The sequence below is a fragment of the Lissotriton helveticus genome, chromosome 10 (assembly GCF_964261635.1).
Source record: "Lissotriton helveticus chromosome 10, aLisHel1.1, whole genome shotgun sequence".
NCBI lineage: Eukaryota > Metazoa > Chordata > Amphibia > Caudata > Salamandridae > Lissotriton > Lissotriton helveticus.
The window spans coordinates 824,933,179-824,952,319 of NC_136071.1; the positions used below are offsets into that span (position 1 = coordinate 824,933,179).

General features: G+C 42.5%; 1 protein-coding gene across 1 annotated transcript in view; it reads right to left on the minus strand.

Moving 5' to 3' along the window:
- The window catches only part of GPR158 (G protein-coupled receptor 158), a 1,439,213-nt gene that overhangs the window by 58,392 nt on the left and 1,361,680 nt on the right, over nucleotides 1-19,141 (minus strand). Inside the window, exon 9 of the mRNA XM_078664368.1 lies at nucleotides 1,158-1,263. Coding sequence (XP_078520494.1) covers nucleotides 1,158-1,263 — 106 coding nt within the window. The remainder of the gene's footprint in view (nucleotides 1-1,157; nucleotides 1,264-19,141) is intronic.

The window sequence follows — 19,141 nt, forward strand, 5'->3', positions numbered from 1 at the left end:
TTGTAATGGTTGGGAGCAAAATGATGGGGCCATTCGTATTTTTGGGCTATAATATTCGGTTAACTGTGCTTAATAGGACTCTTGACAGAGTCTTAAGAATTTTAAATGAGCAGGACAATAGCATTTCTAAAATGACGGCATGTTGACTAGGACATATTTTACATTTCATCAGTCATTTTTGTTCTAATGAAATCAATTCTGTCGCCTACCGACATCTTAACTCATGTTCTGCAAAGTTGTGAATTTCATACTCACAACCCTGCATACTTATATTAAACATTAGGAGCTTCGATCTTCAACCAAAAAAAATGGTTTTAGCGGAAGTGACCAAAGCCATTCAACAGTTCCTGCTGTTGCGTGAGACCAACCAGGGGAATAGTTGGGCTGAAGCTGCTCAGAAGCCATATACCTTGTCACCTGCTCTGAGACCTCCTACCTCACTGCACAGCTTCCAGTGGGAGGCACACCACCACCACTAATACTCTTTTCCTACCCAGGTCCCAAGCCTCACATAGGCCACCTATGTCATACCCCAGTTGCCACCCTCCAACACATCTTACCACTGATCTTGGGAGGCTACAGTTAACATCCCACCAGTTTCACCTTGATTATGTCCCACCCATGAGGCAATCTGGAGCAGGAAAGTGTCACAAACAGTGTGACATACTTTTAACTACACCTCATGTAGTCCTGGAAAATCGGGAACTTTGGCAATTTTACAATGTCGAATATTTCTCGGTTTTGCCCGATAACTAAGGCATACTAAAAATGTACAAGTCCCTAGTATTAACATAAAAGAACAGAACAATTGTTTTTCTAAATGACAATGGGCGAATGAGAAGACAAACCTGTTGATAAGGCTACTCTTTACATTGTCTATGTTCTTCAGGAATGAGCAAACAATTGTGGGACTAAGTAAGGATTCCAATACCCTATATGATTTATTGTGGCTTTAGTAACCTATCAGTTTTATAGTAGTATGAACAACCTCTTACCATAGTACTGCGATATGACTGCCTAAAGCCATTTCTATCAGAAAAATGTGCAGAAGATCACAGTCAGATAAGTTAATTCAGATATCGTTCAATGTAATCACGCTTTATTTATGTGGGCGTTAGACGTGAATACTATGAGAATGCAAAGAAAGACTACTGTACCTTGGGAATTAGTAGCAGCCCGATGGTCACTGTTACAGTCAAATGTGTGTGCACAAAATACAACATCAACATCCAATCTGGCTGCAGGCTTGATGCAAGTATAAACCTGTAGAAAGAACAATAAATTAGTTTTCTTTTCGTGTGAATCAATAGTTGTGTACAATTCCATTTACGCCCTCTGGAATTGGGGGCTTTTGTTTGAAGGTCAATAGCTTCTGCTTCCAGCTGTCCGAGGTTTATGGTCAAAGGATAGATAGAGAGAAAGGGGTGGGTGTGGGGGATTGTAGAGAGATGAAGAGAGACAGAGAAAAAGAGAGAATGAGAATAGAGACAAAGAGAGCAAGGGGCAGGGTTTGTTGAAACATTTTTGCCAGGTCTGCTTATGGTTCGATGTTTGGCCATGGGTCTGCGTGTACTTATTAACACACAAATTATTTTAAATAAACGTGTCCTTAAATACTATACAAATATTAAATATTAATTAATCAACCTAATAAAGTTATGTAATAAAACACTTGCACTTAGAATCTTGCGCTTAATCATCTCTTAACACAAAAATGTGATGTGATGTAGAAACAATATTGAAATTATTAACCCCAGCCTTTGAACATTTGGCAAACAAATCATGACTAATAGGCAGTAACAATGCTGCTACAAATTTTTAGCATTATTTTGTGCTGGTTTTCCAGCTGTATTTTGTCTGAAGAAATCATAGACAGACCTCAAGAACTTCAGACCCATCTCCCTCCTGCACTTTTCAGCTAAGGTCATTGCTATCAACGTCCAACTCTCTGAGTTCATCAAAGAGAACCATGTCCTGGACAACTCCCAATCCAGCTTCTGAAGCAACCACAGTACCGAGACCGCACTCTTTGCCGCCACAGACGACATCCACTCCTCCACTGACCAGGGCGAAACCGCAGCTCTCATTCTACTTGACCTCTCGGCCGCCTTCGACACCATCTCCCACCGCACTGTAATCACAAGACTCCAGGAAGGTAAAACACCTTTACTCCGCAACTTTCACTCCGCATACCATCACTCCTCATACCATTACAACGCAAGTACCATTACTCCGCAATACTATTATGACGCATACCATTACATGTTATATGCTTTTACCACGCATGCTATTACAACGAAATTCGTTGTAAATGCATGAATGGTAAAAGCATATGTTTTTAAAATTTAAGTTTAAGGTAAGTATATGGTTTTAGTTTGGGGCTGTTGGGGTATATGTTTTAGGGGTTCAGGGGTATTTTAAGGGTGGGTTTGGGTTATGGGGTACAGGGGTATTTAAGGGTTAAGGGACAGGTTTGGGTATTGGGGTACAGGGGTATTTTTAGGCTTCAGGGCTAGGTTTGAGTTTTGGGGTACAGGGGTATTTTTAGGGTACAGGGCTAGGTTTGGGTTCTGGGGTATAGGGGCATTTTTAGGGTTCAGGGCTAGGTTTGAGTTTTGGGGTACAGGGGTATTTTTAGGGTTCAGGGCTAGGTTCAGGGCTAGGTTTGAGTTTTGGAGTACAGGGGTGTTTTTCGGGTTCAGGGCTAGGTTTGGGTTTTGGGGTACAGGGGTATTTTTAGGGTTCAGGGCTAGGTTTGGGTTTTGGGGTACAGTGGTATTTTTAGGGTTCAGGGCTAGGTTTGGGTTTTGGGGTACAGGGGTATTTTTAGGGTTCAGGGCTAGGTTTGGGTTTTGGGGTACAGGGGTATTTTTTGGGTTCAGGGCTAGGTTTGGGTTTTGGGGTGCAGGGGCATTTTAGGGTTCAGGGGTAGGTTTGGGTTTTGGGGTGCAGGGGTATTTTAGGGTTCAGGGGTAGGTTTGGGTTTTGGGGTACTGGGGTATTTTTAGGGTTCAGGGGTAGGTTTGGGTTTTGGGGTACAGGGGTATTTTAGGGTTCAGGGGTACGTTTGGGTTTTGAGGTACAGGGGTATTTTTAGGGTTCAGGGGTAAGTTTGGGTTTTGGGGTACAGGGGTATTTTTAGGGTTCAGGGGTAGGTTTGGGGTTAGGGGTACAGTGGTCATTTAGGGTTCAGGGCTAGGTTTTGGTTTTGGAGTACAGGGGTATTTCTAGGGTCAAGATGGGTTAGTGTTTAAGGGTGCTGGGGTATTTTAAGAAGTAAGGGTGGGTTAGGATTTTGGGGTGCTGGGGTATTTTAAGGGAGTAGGGTGGAATTCGTTTTTAGGGTGAAAAGAGTAATTTAAAAAATATATATATATATATTAAAAAAATATTTGTAAAAAATTAGAAATGTAAAATATATATTTATATACATATGCATTACTAAGTATATATAGATATATATATATATATATATATATATACACATACATACATATTACCTACTGGCGGTCGCCAGTAGGTATATATAGTTAGGATTTTTTCTCTATGGGATTTTTGAAAATTCTATGTCTAATAACTTTGGCGTTTGTGGACGGAATTGGCTGAAATTTTCAGGAAAATGGCACATTTTGTTTCTGAGCAGCCCCTGAAAATTTTGGGGGGGTTCGTCAAGGGGGGGCCGAGAAAAAAGGGGGGTCCCAAAACGCGTTTTTCCCATGTTAATTTCCATAGGGCGGTTGGCCTCACTTTTAGCCCGAACGGCTGAATGGATTTGCACGAAACTTGGCAAAATTGTAGGGACTGGTAGCCCGATGTGCCTTTTGTAGGTCTCAATATATGTGCTCCAGTGGATTTTGAGAAATTAACGTTTAAAAAAAGATATATATCTGTAACAGCGGACTGGGCAGCGGCCCAGGACGCGTACTTGTCGCGCAACGGAGCTTTGTGAAGCGAAGCTGATTGGTTCTCCGGCGTCTGTCAACATTCCAAACAGTCCGTAGCGGCCGCCATCTTGTCTCTCGGTAGGATCGAGAGACAAGAGGAGGTCAAAACAAAGGGGGAAATAACTATAAGGGGGCATAGTAGATCCTCGCTGACCCCCTAGGTTTGATGTGGAGGTTTTAAAAGGGCCCCGCGGGGCAAAAAAAAAAAATAATAATAATAATCGAACGGCTGAATGGATTTGCACGAAACTTGGCAAAATATTAGGGACTGGTAGCCCGATGTGCCTTTGCTAGGTCTCAATATATGTGCTCCAGTGGATTTTAAGAAATTAACGTTCAAAAAAAGATATATATCTGTAACAGCGCTCCGCTTCGCGTAACGGAGGTTTGCGAAGCTGATTGGTCATTCTGTCACTGGGCTATAGTTGGGCTACATCTGGCTGATATTTGGGCTACATTTGTTTTTTTGTGTGTCTGGCGGCCATCTTTGGGCTACATTGGGCTACATTGGGCTACATTTGGGCTCCAACATATATATAGGCCAATGTAGCCCAATATATATTTTTCAAAGTTAATTTTCGTAAAAACCACTGGAGCATATATCTTGAGACATAGCAAAGGCACATCGGGCTACCAGTCCCTACAATTTTGCCAAGTTTCGTGGAAATCCATTCAGCCGTTCGAGCTAAAAGTGAGTCCAACCGCCCTATGGAAATGAAGGAAATGAATGGGTAATTTGTAATTAGCAAATAGCTCATCGCAAACTAGGAATGGTAAAGAATCGCTATTTATTCCTTAAAGTTCGCTATTTAGGAAATGCAAAAAACTTTGATGATACATATGGCGGTTCATCTCTAACAAGATAAGAAGCATAGGGATACATTTATGATGACTGGCGCATCACCAGGGATGTGTTAGTCATTCTGTGCCGCTGTTCCGTCACCTATGGTGTGCTGCATTTACAATGCGGCGCATCATGGGGCAAAAACAGCACAGATGCGTGATGTATCTGTGCCGTAAAGGTGGCGCATTGCTGGAGTTGTATCGCAAGTGTGATGAAGCTCCAGCAAGGGTCGGGGGTGCCCCTGTCGCAGGGTTTCTGTTCTCACACAGAACTGTGGACAGAGGATTGGAACCTCGGCGAATTAGGGTGTCCCAAAACTCACGTTAGTAATCAAAAACTCCTTAGCAAGCTAGGTACAGTGTCACATTGGATATAACAAACTCTCAATGTTTAGACAATCCAGAATATGAACTTATAGTACCTCAGGATACGTGGAACTCATGAACAGTCGGTCGTTATATATTTCTTAGAAACCAGAACATGGAGTTAAGAAGAACACATGTGTATTTGAAATGTTTATTTACTAATGCCGTCTTCACAGGCGTAGTATCTTAGATAATACAAGTACACATATTATCAGTAGCAAAATTACCAGCATAGTTACTAGTACATAAAAAGCGAATGGTGATAGTATGTTAACATGCTGTAAATGAATAAGAGTTAGCAACACTTATAAGCAGCCGCGGGCCGTGGAGGGAGTTATGGTGGGGCAGGGAGGCGGGGAGGCGGAGGGGCAAGGTAGAGAGGGCTCCACCCTGCTTCTCCCCCTCCCCGCCTCCCTGCCTCACCGTAACTCCCTCCACGGCCCGCGGCTGCTTATATCTCACCCTCCCTAATACACATATTATATTATTTGCTAAGAAGGTCTCTTTGTGTTGGTTTAGGGCGTGCCCATACTTTAGTGTCTTAGATTTGAAGGAATCACATCAGCATACACCAGCTCTCTCTTCATGTGAGCCGCATCAACTGTTGTGTATGTGTGTTCGGCAAAGCAATATAAAACCCGCCTCATGCCCAGAATTGGCAGAAGTTGCACTTATGTTATGAGTATGAAGTCGTGGAGATCAGACCTCATAACAATTCTGTATCGTGTTGTTCTTGAAACTTTAGCACTCGCTGTACAGATATAGTTTAACAAGCAAAGCAGATAGTAGAGCAATAACATATTATTCTCATGTAAACCACGATGAACTACTAGGTGGAAAGCTAAAGCAACAACTAAGTGTCGTGTGCAGAAGTTGCAAAAAAGGAAAAATGGCGTTTAAACCGGTAATGAGCCCATGCTAACTTAACACGGTGTAAAGATATCCAGGACCTAGATGACACCTCCCCATGATCCGGAAACGAACTGAATAAGATAATAGAAGTGCCATCTCATGAGAGCAGATTGCAAGTTTATATGTGGACGGTCCGCAAGGTAAAGCATTAAAAACTAGGAAAATTTAATGCTAAAGAAAAATAAAACAGCCAAGTACTTTATCGAGTCTTAAGCCAATAGGCAAGGTAAATAATAAAAACTTGACAAATAAGTCAATGAATTGTCAATGAAATGCTAGTACTCAGCATATCAAACATGAAAAAGGTCTATGACATAACTGTGTATGCAAAATAAGCTGCAACAGCCTCCAATAGGAAGTCACCATCTTCATCCGAAAACAGTTCAGCCATCCAATTTAAAAGCGGAAAAGAACATACGTGCTCTCCCAGCACCGGATCCTCTATCACCATCAGAGGACAGCTCGGTGGGTTTTCAAGAAAGCTCTGTTCCAAGAAAGACTGTGCTGCCGCCAGTAAATTCCAGGGACCAAGTAGTCCATGCATCAATGCCACAGCCATAATCCTTTCGCCAGGACAAACCAACTCGTGAGTAATGATAGGAGTCATCAGCTGATTAAAGTCGACGTCAGGAGAAACCGGTCCGCAGAGACACAAATCAATGGCCCAATCGAAATCACAGGTCAGGCAGTGAAATACAGGCTGGACACAGGTGAAGTAGGAGAATCGAAAAGATAATCCATATGCCGTGCTTAATATCGCCAACGGCATTGTGCCATAATATTCTAGCATGCGATTGCGGAACAGTGTCAGCAGCTGCAGGGTGGGAGGTTGCATAGGAGGGACATCCATATTTAAAAATGTAAAAAAGCACAAGAGCGTCCGCTGGTAATGCAAGTAAAAATGCCAATCCACGAACCAGAGTGGAGAAAATAGAATGAAAGGAAGCAGGGATGAGTCCAAAGATTTTCTCAAATGAAGTCACGAGACCACTGGTAACAACTTTAAAAAAGTGCGCCAGGGACTTTGCGGAGGATGCGTTAAAGATAGTCGGAACCATCTTGCTGAATTTGAAAGGCAAATCTGAATTGAAAAGTGTGTGCCCTCTGTACGGGTGTTCGCTATGTGAAGCACGAAAGTTTCACGGGCCGAACTCAAGGCCACCTCTCTCTGAGACAAAAGAGCTCTTATTCTTGCCATGCCGTTGAAATCTGTCCCAAGGTTGGTATTTGTGGCCAGATTGAAAACTCCCTATGTTCATGTGTGGGAGGAAATAGAACATTTCTGCAGCAAATAACCCGTTCACTTACTGTTACGATAAAAGGAATACTTTTAATTAACTCAGAACAATCTTCATTATTGAGCATCAAATAACTACCATTTTCCAACAACTTGAACGTGGGGATGATAGCAGGAACTGGCGTGCCTTGCAACACGCAAGCCATATTTGGTCGGTGTTTGTTGCATGAACCGTGTAACTGTATGTGCCTACACATTAGTGAATGATCTGGCGTCTCAGTGCATTCCTCTCCATTCAGATAAACTTCTTGATCATCTTTGAAACATCTGTATGTGTATGGAAGCGACCAGACCTCATGAAGAAAAGCACTACCTAAAGGTTCATAACGACCTATTGGTATATATTTCATACAATTTGAAAACTTATATAAAGCAAAAGGCAGCGTTATTAAACCGTGGATAAGGCACGTTGCCAAAAAACCCGCAATCCTCTGCTGATGATGTCACTGAGCATGTCATGAATGATGTAATATGTGACATCATCAGCAGTGGATTACGGGTAATAGTATCTCTAGTTTACTCCCCTATAGCTGTCTTTCTTTTAACATAAGTGTCTGTTTCCTTCCCTTATACTTACTGTTTTTGGTTCGCTTCCGGTTCGCGTACCGGGGAGCGAACTGGGAAGCGAACTAAGAGAAATAGAGGTTGGCACAGTTCCAAATATTGTACCAATTTTTTAATAACGGGGAGGTAGTTCTGAAAAGAACTTTTTTTTTTTTTTCAGAACATTTTTTTACTTTTTTTGAATTTTTCTGAACAGTTTTATATTTTTTGGGGTTTTTCTTGGAGGGGGCAATGAAAACGATTCATTGTAAAGGGCTCAACAGGAGCAACAAAACAAAAAAAAGAAGTATTTATTATTTTGGGCGTTTCGTACAAACTTGCATATGATAGTCAATAGCTCTGTTGATCAGAGTGATGCTTTTTTCTCCGTAGGAAATGAATCCATCGCAAAATACGCAGATGTGTTTTACATCACCAAATCTCATTTGTATATTTGGCACCATCTCCCTGCCCTCTGGTCCCGTTACTTCCGGTACAACAGATCTTCTGGCCATAATAGGGAGATTATCTAGGTCGTTCCGAAACTGTGCAGCACTGTAGTTGTTAGGATGCCACCTAGTCATATGGCGATGCATTGTGTAGTTTCCGAAACTGTATTTTTTGTCGGTCCCTCTGGACAGTCTATCTTGACATATAAGGCAAGTTACGTATCTTGCATTTACTTTTTTCTGACCTTTGGGAATTTAAAAAAATTGCCAAATGAAGTTTTCTTTCCGGTGAGACGTCCTGGGCTGCTCAGGCAAAAACTGCCTCTCTTCGTGCTCGTCCTCCTGTTCCTCTTCTTCCTCTCCTTGTTGAATTATAACTTGAGCAGGTGGTCCACTCTTCCTTGGATGTGATGGAGGTGGTGGGGAAGCACCAGCTGAAGCTACTAAAGAAGCCATTGCTCAGTGATCACAAAGGGTCTTTCTCTCACAATGATGAAAGTCAGAGTGAGGAAAGAAGGAGGGATTTTCATCATTTGGGAAAAACAAGAGTTCTCAACCAATCAAAAGTGTTCATTTTAGATTATATGACCTAGTCTTACATCATTAGGAAACCAAAAGTGAAATGAACCAATGAAAAGTGTTATTACCAAGTCACATGACTTGCTGTGTTTACGTTAAGCGCTTTGCAGGGCCTCCCGGTTTGCTTCCAGAAACCTGCGCTTTGCGACTCGCTTCGCGTACCAGTTCGCTAACGTTGTACGTCATATGACGTATCACGCGACAACGTGAAACGTCATGCGGACGGGAGGCGTCACGATGTTGTTTTCTAACGCGGCACTTGCGGTAAAGAAACGTTTACCGGCTCGCGGTCTATTTCGCGGCATCAAGGTCAGCTAACAGGAAGCTTCCCGATTCGCGAAGCGGGAACGAAGAAAAAAAAATATTTTAAAAAAAAATTATTCATAAACATATAAAATATATTTTTGGATTTAAAGAAGAATACATTTTACAGCTACAGATATTAGCTGTTAAAAAACCAATGAAATTCACAGAAAAAACCATAGGTTATAGACCATATATAGTTAGGAATTAGCATTTACAAAACCTTGAAAATTCACTGAAAAAACCATAGGTTATAGACCATATATAGTTAGGAATTAGCATTTAGAAAACCTTATTTTACTCACACAAAACCATTGAAATTCCATATATAGTTAGTTGCACTAACTATATATCGCGCACCCGCAATCCACTGCTGATGATGTCACATATTACATCATTCATGACATGGTCAGTGACATCACTGATGACATCACTGATGACATCTCAAATGACATCACTGATGACATCACTGATGACATCTCAAATGACATCACTGATGACATCATGACACACCAATACCAGTTACTACATAAGCACTCACTGATTCCTACGTCTACACACACATTCACTCATTCACCCATACAATCACTCATACATACAGTCACTTATTATTACAACACTATCATATGCACTCATACACCTATGCAGACAGTCACACACTGCCACTCATCCATGGAGTTACTCACACACCAAGCCAGTCCTGTAAAGAATCAATCACACTTCCATTTCTTCATCTATACAGTTAAACACAGAACACCATACTTCAGTGACATCACTGATGACATCACTAATGACATCTGAAATGACATCACTGATGACATCTCAAATGACATCACTGATGACATCTCAAATGACATCACTGATGACATCATGACACACCAATACCAGTTACTACATACACACTCACTGATTCGTACGTCTACACACACATTCACTCATTCACCCATACAATTACTCATACATACAGTCACTTATTATTAGAACACTATCATATGCACTCATACACCTAGTCAGTCCTGTGAAGAATCAATCACACTTCGATTTCCTCATCTATAGTTAAACACAGAACACCATACTTTTCACACATATACTAACACATACTTACTCTCTTATACAATCACTGATACAAGTACACATTGATATGCACAGAGTCACACACCTCCCAGCCAGCCACACACACACTCAGTCTTCCATACATCCAGTCATTCTTCAATATGTAAAACGTATTTAAACTTTACAAAAACACACAGACACTAGATGATGTCATCAGTGATGTCATTTGAGATGTCATCAGTGATGTCATCAGTGATGTCACTGACCATGTCATGAATGATGTAATATGTGACATCATCAGCAGTGGATTGCGGGTGCGCGATATATAGTTAGTGCAACTAACTATATATGGAATTTCAATGGTTTTGTGTGAGTAAAATAAGGTTTTCTAAATGCTAATTCCTAACTATATATGGTCTATAACCTATGGTTTTTTCAGTGAATTTTCAAGGTTTTGTAAATGCTAATTCCTAACTATATATGGTCTATAACCTATGGTTTTTTCTGTGAATATATATATACATATATATATATATATATAAAGTAAGTACATTTACTAAGTTTACTAAGTTTATAACTTTACCACACATGCCTTTGCGTTGTAAAGGCATGCGTGGTAAAGTTATATGCGGGGTAAAAGATTGAGGAGTGATGGTACTGCGGAGTAATGGCTCATGCGTTGTAATAAATGCAGAGTCATGGTATGAGGGATCAAAGTTTGCGGAATAACGTCATATATTCCTCCAGGAAGCCTGCATCCTTGATAAGGCTCTGGACTGTATCCACTCCTTCCTGCCGAACACAGCAACTCAGACTACCCCTGCTACTACCTGAGCCCCACCCTCTTCAATTTCTCCATGGCCCCCTTCACAGACATTGTCAGAAGCCACAGGCTCAACATCATCTCTAATGCGACAACACCCAGCTGACCCTCTCTCTCACCAACAAACCCACAGCTGCCAGAATCACCTTTCACAGTGTAATGCAGGCCGTTGCTACCTGGATGAAAGACAGCTGCCTCAAGCTCAACTCAGAAAAGATGGAAGTACTCATCCTGGGACCCGCCCCCTCAGCCTGGGATGACTCCTGGTGACCTGCAGCACTAGGAACCCCTCCCACCCCCACGGACTATGCAGGAACCCTCTGCATCATACTGGACTCCTTGCTCATAATGAACTGCCAAATCAATGCAGTATCATCCTGCTTCCACACAATCTGCCTCAAAAGACAATCAGATGGCTCCCTACGGAATCCAGAAAGATGGTCACCCACGCATTCATCACAAGCAGACTTGACTAAGGCAATGCACTCTATGCAGGTGTCACCGAGAAACAGCACAGGAAACTACAGAATGTCCAAAACGCCACAGCCAGACTGGTCCTCGACATCCCCTACCGCAGCCACATAACACAACACTTCCGACAACTCCACTAGCTCCTAATCAACAAGAGAATAAACTTCAAGCTCCTCATACTTGCCTACAAAGCTTTACATGATGCAGAACCAAAATATCTGAGCCACCGCCTTATATTCCATAAACGAGCCAGACAACTCCGCTCCGCCCAACTCTCTCTGCCCTTCGTCCCATGGATCCGCAAGACCAGAACCGGAGGAAGATCCTTCTCCTACCTCACCGCTAAGACCTGGAAAACATTGCCCCATCCACCTCAGGCAATCTGCGTTGTTGATCCAATTTAGGAAAGACCGCAAGATCTGGCTTTTCGACTGAACCTCCACACTCAGATGGGTCAGCAGCCCCCTCCCCCCCAGTGCCGGGAGACCCTCATGGGTGAATACCCACGCTTTACAAACTCCTGATTGATTGATCAATTGATTGATTGTGTGATATAGGGCCAGATATGAAGTTTGGTGGAGAAAGAACCGATTTCTCTAGGAAGTGCTGTGTAACGAGGAGGGTCTGCTGCTGATGCCTTCCCATCAAGGGCACACTATTCTGTAATAAATGTTGTAGGTGGCATTTCCCCCATAGGCTTAGCACTTTCGTCACACATCAGAGTATTTTGAGCTACCAACCAACTCAAAATCAGGCCTATAATGTAGTCAAACAGCATGTGTTTAAATTAGATTTAATGGCAGAAATGTCTTTTTAATCACTTACCACATATCTGTCATCACTTATCTTTCAGAAACAATCAGTATATAAGTATTCCTTCATATTTTCAAAAGTTTGTCTCTGTGTCTGCTCATAATAATTTAGTTGTAATAAATAAGCTGTTGATTGGACAGAAAAAATGTTGTATACATAGTATTGTACATATGAACAGTTTTTTTAATGAAGAGGGAAGCCTAAATAAACCCAATGCAGCAATCATTGTTGGACAAAAACATTGATTTTATATTCTTAAATAACTGCATTTAGAAGGGCCGTTTCCAAGGAAAGAATATTTGAGTGATTCAATGTTCATAAAATCCTCAAATCAAAGTGCTGATTTTGAGGCCTGCAGTGTTTTTTTTCAGCCCTGCCAAGTGCCACACATCAAGCTTTACAATAACACATTTCAGTGTGGTTGTCTGTATCACCACACTGAAATGTAAAATCATGCATTATAGCACATCCTCAGCTGTCAAGCAGGAGCGCTGCTATAATGCACCATGACTATTTAGCTGCAGTGGCAGAGTAGAGTCCACGCTGCTCCCAGCAGGCCACGGTGAGGCGCTGGGCCTGGCTCAGGATCTGCTTACAGCTTGAGTACTCTGCTACAATGTATCGAGTGTAAAAACAGACACACACCCCGCCCGACACATATGCATATGACATCACAGAGTCAGTACCCAATGGCTTGACTACTAGTAACTAAGAGTGAGTGAGTTCTCATAGACACACCGTTTTATAGGTGGGGTGTGAGTCACAGGTCCGAAGTGCTGCTCACGGTGCGAAAGGGCGTTTTTTAAATAAAGTTTTGGCTGCAAATCGAAATGCGCAGCACCTCCGACCTCGTCCCTTGGTGGGCTGTATTGAGGATCAATTCCCACCACCCACCCAGCTCCAGGCAACCCCGGGTTAGAGTGGCTGAGTATCACCGTGAGGTTCAAGAGCTGTGCTTTCCTGTTACAAACTATTGATTACAGGTGAGCTTATCAGCTGGCAGCTGCACGAATCGCTCTGGTTCATTTGTAGTGCAACACGCGTGGAAGTGATTGTATTGCTGAATGGTTTCTGAAATTGTCCTACAAAGAAAAGCTTAATGATTAAATAATTGGTGTTTATAGACTTGTTTGGTCAGAAGTGGATTTTGACCACAGTGGGATTGAAAGCAACACCAGTAAGATGTGTGTGGCCCTGATATATGAATCTGCAGCGTGAAATAACTGTGCATTGTAATTAATCTGAAGCAATATATATAGTTACATAGGAAACAAAACAGCACCAATACCTTCTTAATTTTAAAAGGGACTGTCAGAGGAACTGTATTCAAGATGCAACCAACTACTTGTGAGACATGGGCATTTCATTGTGTTCCCCGTATGGAGTTTTTATGTCATCATGGAAGCCTGGTACTTCATTTCATTTCTATGAGGATCCTTTAACTTGTACTGTCTGGAACACGGCCATTCCTGGATACCATTGAATGCCCATAACACCTGGAGTTGACTCACACACACACACACACACACACACAGCGGTGCAGTTTCCTTTATTTCAATTGTCATTTATCATCAATGTGAGTGGACAGGACAAAAGAAATAACATAACAAAAGTATTTGTATAGCGCACGTACACCCGGAGGCATATTGGAGCTGAATAACAGATGTTTATTGTTACCCAACTCAATGGTACTCATTTTATAGAGCTCAGATGGATCAAAGGCTGAGTGGACCAGCCAGTATTTGAACCTGTGTCCATGAGGTTGAACACAGGCTCCTTCAGTGGATGCATTAGTCCACTGAGCCACCAGGTTTTCATTCTCAGTGCTACCCTTTCTTTGGGATATTTAGTTAATAGATAGTGAAACTCCATGAAGTTCAACCCCTATCTAGTTTTACTTCAGATTGCACCACCATAGAACCAGTGTCCCGCAGCGGCAGTATGGCATCCCACTCGTGAACAGGGACAAACCTGACCCTAGCCCACTGGGCCGCTGTGCCGGCAGCTGGGCTCAAAATTGACTGCCACGCGTCATCATGATGTTGTCAAGCGAGTCCGAACCGTGACAGCCGCTTGCATTCCTGAGCAGTCGGCCCCCCCTAAGTAAGAGCACTGTGAACTACTACTAATGATTTTTCTACTGCTCATGGATATCATTTCTAAAATTTATATGTTTCCCTAATCTTCATTGCTTGATTTTGCTTGCAAGAAAGTGTCACTCATAGCCATTGAAATTCCACCCATAATTACACAGAAATTATGTCAGCCAAGAGGAAAAGGCCTCAATTTAGCACAAAACCTGAATTTAATGACCGCAGAAATAATCATCTACTGTATCGGTATGTTAGGTATAAATGGAGGAGGTTGGCAACATTATTCGGGTAGCATTTGAAGTTCTTTTGCTAGTGTCACATAAAGCAATCTGAAAATTTACCAGCTATATTTTTGTAAGAAAAAAGTTGTACTAACCTAATATGATTTTGCTGCTGGAGCTTGCACAGTTCCTGGTGTAGTCAATTTAACATGTTCATGGTGAACAGACTGCCTGTCAGGGACATAATAAATAGACTAAGTCTAAGAGATCGCCTGCTTGGTCCCATACCATAGTCTGTTTAGTATGTCCTTGGGAAGGATGTATGTCAGTACAACGCGATCTTTTAGATTGCGGTACTTGACATCGCAGGTTTTACAACGCAAGTCGTTACAACGACTTGCGTTGGAGGGCGCGGATTTAAGAATTTTTTAATTTTATATTCCAACACCAGTCCCCGTAACAGTAGGGAAGGTGTTGGACTATAAAATTAAAACAATCCTTATCCCACAGCGCCATCCAGCGCAAGTCATAGTAACAACTTGCGTTGTAATAGCTGCGGGGAAAAGGTCGTGCGGTGTAAACACCGCGCTGTAAACGACGTTTCCCCCTTGGGATGCAGTCTGTTCACAAAGAAAGAGAACATAGTGAAGAAAGTAATCAGCATGGATGTATGACGTTACAACGCATACTTTTACAACGCCTACCTTTACCACGCAATTTTTACAACGCAGGATCCATTACAACGAAGTACCATTACAACACATGTATTTACAACGCAGGTACCTTTACAACGCATACCATTACAATGTAAGTATGATATATTTTTTTTTATGTAAATTAATTAAAATTAATATAATTTAATTTAATTTCATTTGATTTAATTAATTTAATTTAATTTAATTTAATTTAATCAAAATTGTACTTAATTTTTACCCTGTACCACTTTACCCAAAAAACCCAAAACTGACCCTGAACCCTAAAAATACCCCTTTACCCAAAAAACCCAAAACTGACCCTGAACCCTAAAAATACCCCTTTACCCAAAAACCCGAAACTGACCCTGAACCCTAAAAATACCCCTTTACCTAAAAACCCAAAACTGACCCTGAACCCTAAAAATACCCCTTTACCCAAAAACCCAAAACTGACCCTTAACCCTAAAAATACCCCTTTACCCAAAAAACCCAAAACTGACCCTGAACCCTAAAAATACCCCTTTACCCAAAAAACCCAAAACTGACCCTGAACCCTAAAAATACCCCTTTACCCAAAAACCCAAAACTGACCCTGAACCCTAAAAATACCCCTTTACCCAAAAAACCCAAACTGACCCTGAACCCTAAAAATACCCCTTTACCCAAAAACCCAAAACTGACCCTGAACCCTAAAAATACCCCTTTACCCAAAAACCCAAAACTGGCCCTGAACCCTAAAAATACCCCTTTACCCAAAAACCCAAAACTGACCCTGAACCCTAAAAATACCCCTTTACCCAAAAACCCAAAACTGACCCTGAACCCTAAAAATACCCCTTTACCCAAAAACCCAAAACTGACCCTGAACCCTAAAAATACCACTTTACCCAAAAACCCAAAACTGACCCTGAACCCTAAAAATACCCCTTTACCCAAAAACCCAAAACTGACCCAGAACCCTAAAAATACCCCTTTACCCAAAAACCCAAACTTATAATATTTTTGATAAAATTATATACTTACCAATACTTACGTTGTAATGGTATGCGTTGTAAAGGTACCTGCGTTGTAAATACATGCGTTGTAATGGTACTTCGTTGTAATGGATCCTGCGTTGTAAAAATTGCGTGGTAAAGGTAGGTCGTTGTAAAAGTTGCGTGGTAAAGGTTGTATACCAATCAGCATACATGCCAACATTTTAGAACAGTAATGTGGGAGATGTTGATAACAATCCAGTAATGTATATTCCCTACTGACTTCTATTGAAGCAGAGGCAATTTAGGCAGGAGACTGACAAAATAAATACAATTTTGGCTTCATAAATTACAAGTGTCCCAGGTGATTTTGGTCTGTTGCCATCTATGAATCAGATAACTTACGTTAAATGGGGACAAGTGGGAGTGTGTGGTTCACTATGCAAGTAAAACATTCTTTTCAAGGCTGTACTGCCCAAACAGTGCTTGCCCTCCCTTGTTGGGTATACATTATCTTGTGAAAGTGCTTCTTCCTAGAGGGCCTTTCCTGTTCCACAAGTAATTGGTTTCATTAAAAAAGCATTGCCATTTGATGTCCTTCTCACTTCATTAAAACAATGAGACAAAAATATAATCTCAATGAAAGTGCCCAGGTTTCTCTACTAAGGCTCGAAGAAATATCATGACCACCGTTGTGTGGAAAAGTCCTCTGCATGGTTGAAGACGTGTACCCCTGCCCTGAGTGCTCAACTGTACTGTTGTTTGGATCCCAGATGCTGACTTTCTGTCATAGGAGAACATGAATTGTGGTCTTGTTTGACCAGGAGGGGCACCCAAAGCACTATCCTTATAGTGGTGGAAGACAACCACCTTCATCAGGAGTTAAGCAGAATGAATGACTGTGGTGGTAGCAGCATACTGTGTAGTGTGATCAGTGGTAATGAACAGGACCTTCTTCCCCTGTGTGACTGGAGTAAGGCCTAAAGGCTCACTCATCTTTTTGAAAGTTCGGCTGCTGTGGGCTTAACTCACCCTTGGCCTACATCAGGTTGATGTGGAGAGCTGCGTAGGGCAGGAGTAGTGATTCTGCACTGGTTTTAAGTGCACCTGGGAAGGGTACAGTACAGGAGTAGAGCAGTACTGTGCAGTGCATGTGTGGTTAGCACATGTACTGGGTATATGTATGCCTGTGAGGAATACATTACATGAGAGTTGTTGAGTTGTGTAGCGTGCGCTGGGTGTATGGGTGTTTGCGTGAAGTACAATATATGAAGAGTGAAGTGTTGTACAGTGTGCACATGGGAAGTGTGTGTGCTGGCAGTGTGTGTGTTCGGAAGGAGCACACCCTATGTAAATATAGAAAAGCTTCAGTGCTGAATAGTGCATGCAGACTGTGTGGGTGCTGAATGCATGTGTACATGTAAGGGTAAAATGCATGGAAGTATTAGTGCTAAACCGTACGTTTGCTGGAATGTACACAGAATAGGTATGCCTGCAATGGTACATTACATGGAGGGCCCTGGGTTCCATTTTGGGAAGCCCAGGCCTGCCTGCTGAAGACATGAGCAGGAGAGCAATCCAAGCAGACAGATTAATGGGTTGCTGCATTCGTGTAAGCTGGATGAGACACACACAGAAGGGAAAAAGGAATAGATTCCTTTCAAACTTCAAAATACTGCACTTAGATTTAGTGATAGATCTCAAGGTAGGGGCCTGAACACATCTCAGGAAGGCAGATGGGACTGGTAAGGGAATCATAAAGACTATGGCTGTGGGGCTGGGACTGACATCCAGATATGAACTCGGGTCACCTCCATGAATTGTGTTGTGGTACAATCCGCTTAGAACCGAGGAGACATCACACAAGATGGCTAGAACACCAGCCCTGGGGTCTTGAGCACCATCGGCTGGCCTCAAAACCAGTGTGCCCTGTAAAGGAGAAGAGAGCTCTAGTGGGTGCCAGGTACAGTGGGGAGCCCTGCAAAAGGATTCCCTGAGCAAGGTGTAAGGCTGTGTACCAATCAGGCAGTTGCCCATGTGCAGTTTTGGCTCTGTGGCCCCCGTATGCCAGTAGTGGGCTACATTGTTCTGAGTCATATCAGTAGCTCTGTGCGGGAAGCACCATGTCGCACTGCCACACCATTGTGACCCTGTAAGACAGAGGGAGTCACTGGGTAACTGAGATTAGGCCAGGTGTGCAGGGCTTGTGACTGCTGAAATCAGCAAACTTGTATGGCAGAGGGGCTGCCAAGTGAGGGCGATCACATAATGAGAGTCCCGCCCGGATCGTGATTACCACAGCAACCGAGGGTATGCCAGCGGGGCTGCTGGTACCACTTTGGCTCAGTGCTCTGGTTGTTGCCCGGACCGAAGGAGAACTACTGCGACCAGCACGTCGAGCCCTCCATGCTGTGATCTGCCCCAGACAAAGTCTCTGAGATTCGTGGAGATGCCACAGAGGACATTGTACCCTCATTGGACCAGCAATCGGGAGCCAGAGGATAACACCACTCTCTACTAGGGGGAAGAGCAACTTACCTATTGTGTCCTCCAAGGGGAAGCAGCTCCAATCACTAGAAGCCGATCAACAGCCATGCTCAACAGGAAGAGACTGCGCACTCAGATGCTGCTGCATCCACTGTGAGCAGACCGAGTTTGTCGTAGAGGATCTGCACTAGGACTTGTTGCTAATGATGCTGCGGCACCATAGACACTTTTGACTAATTCAAAAAGGGAGAACTCTTGAGTAGGTCCGAATAATT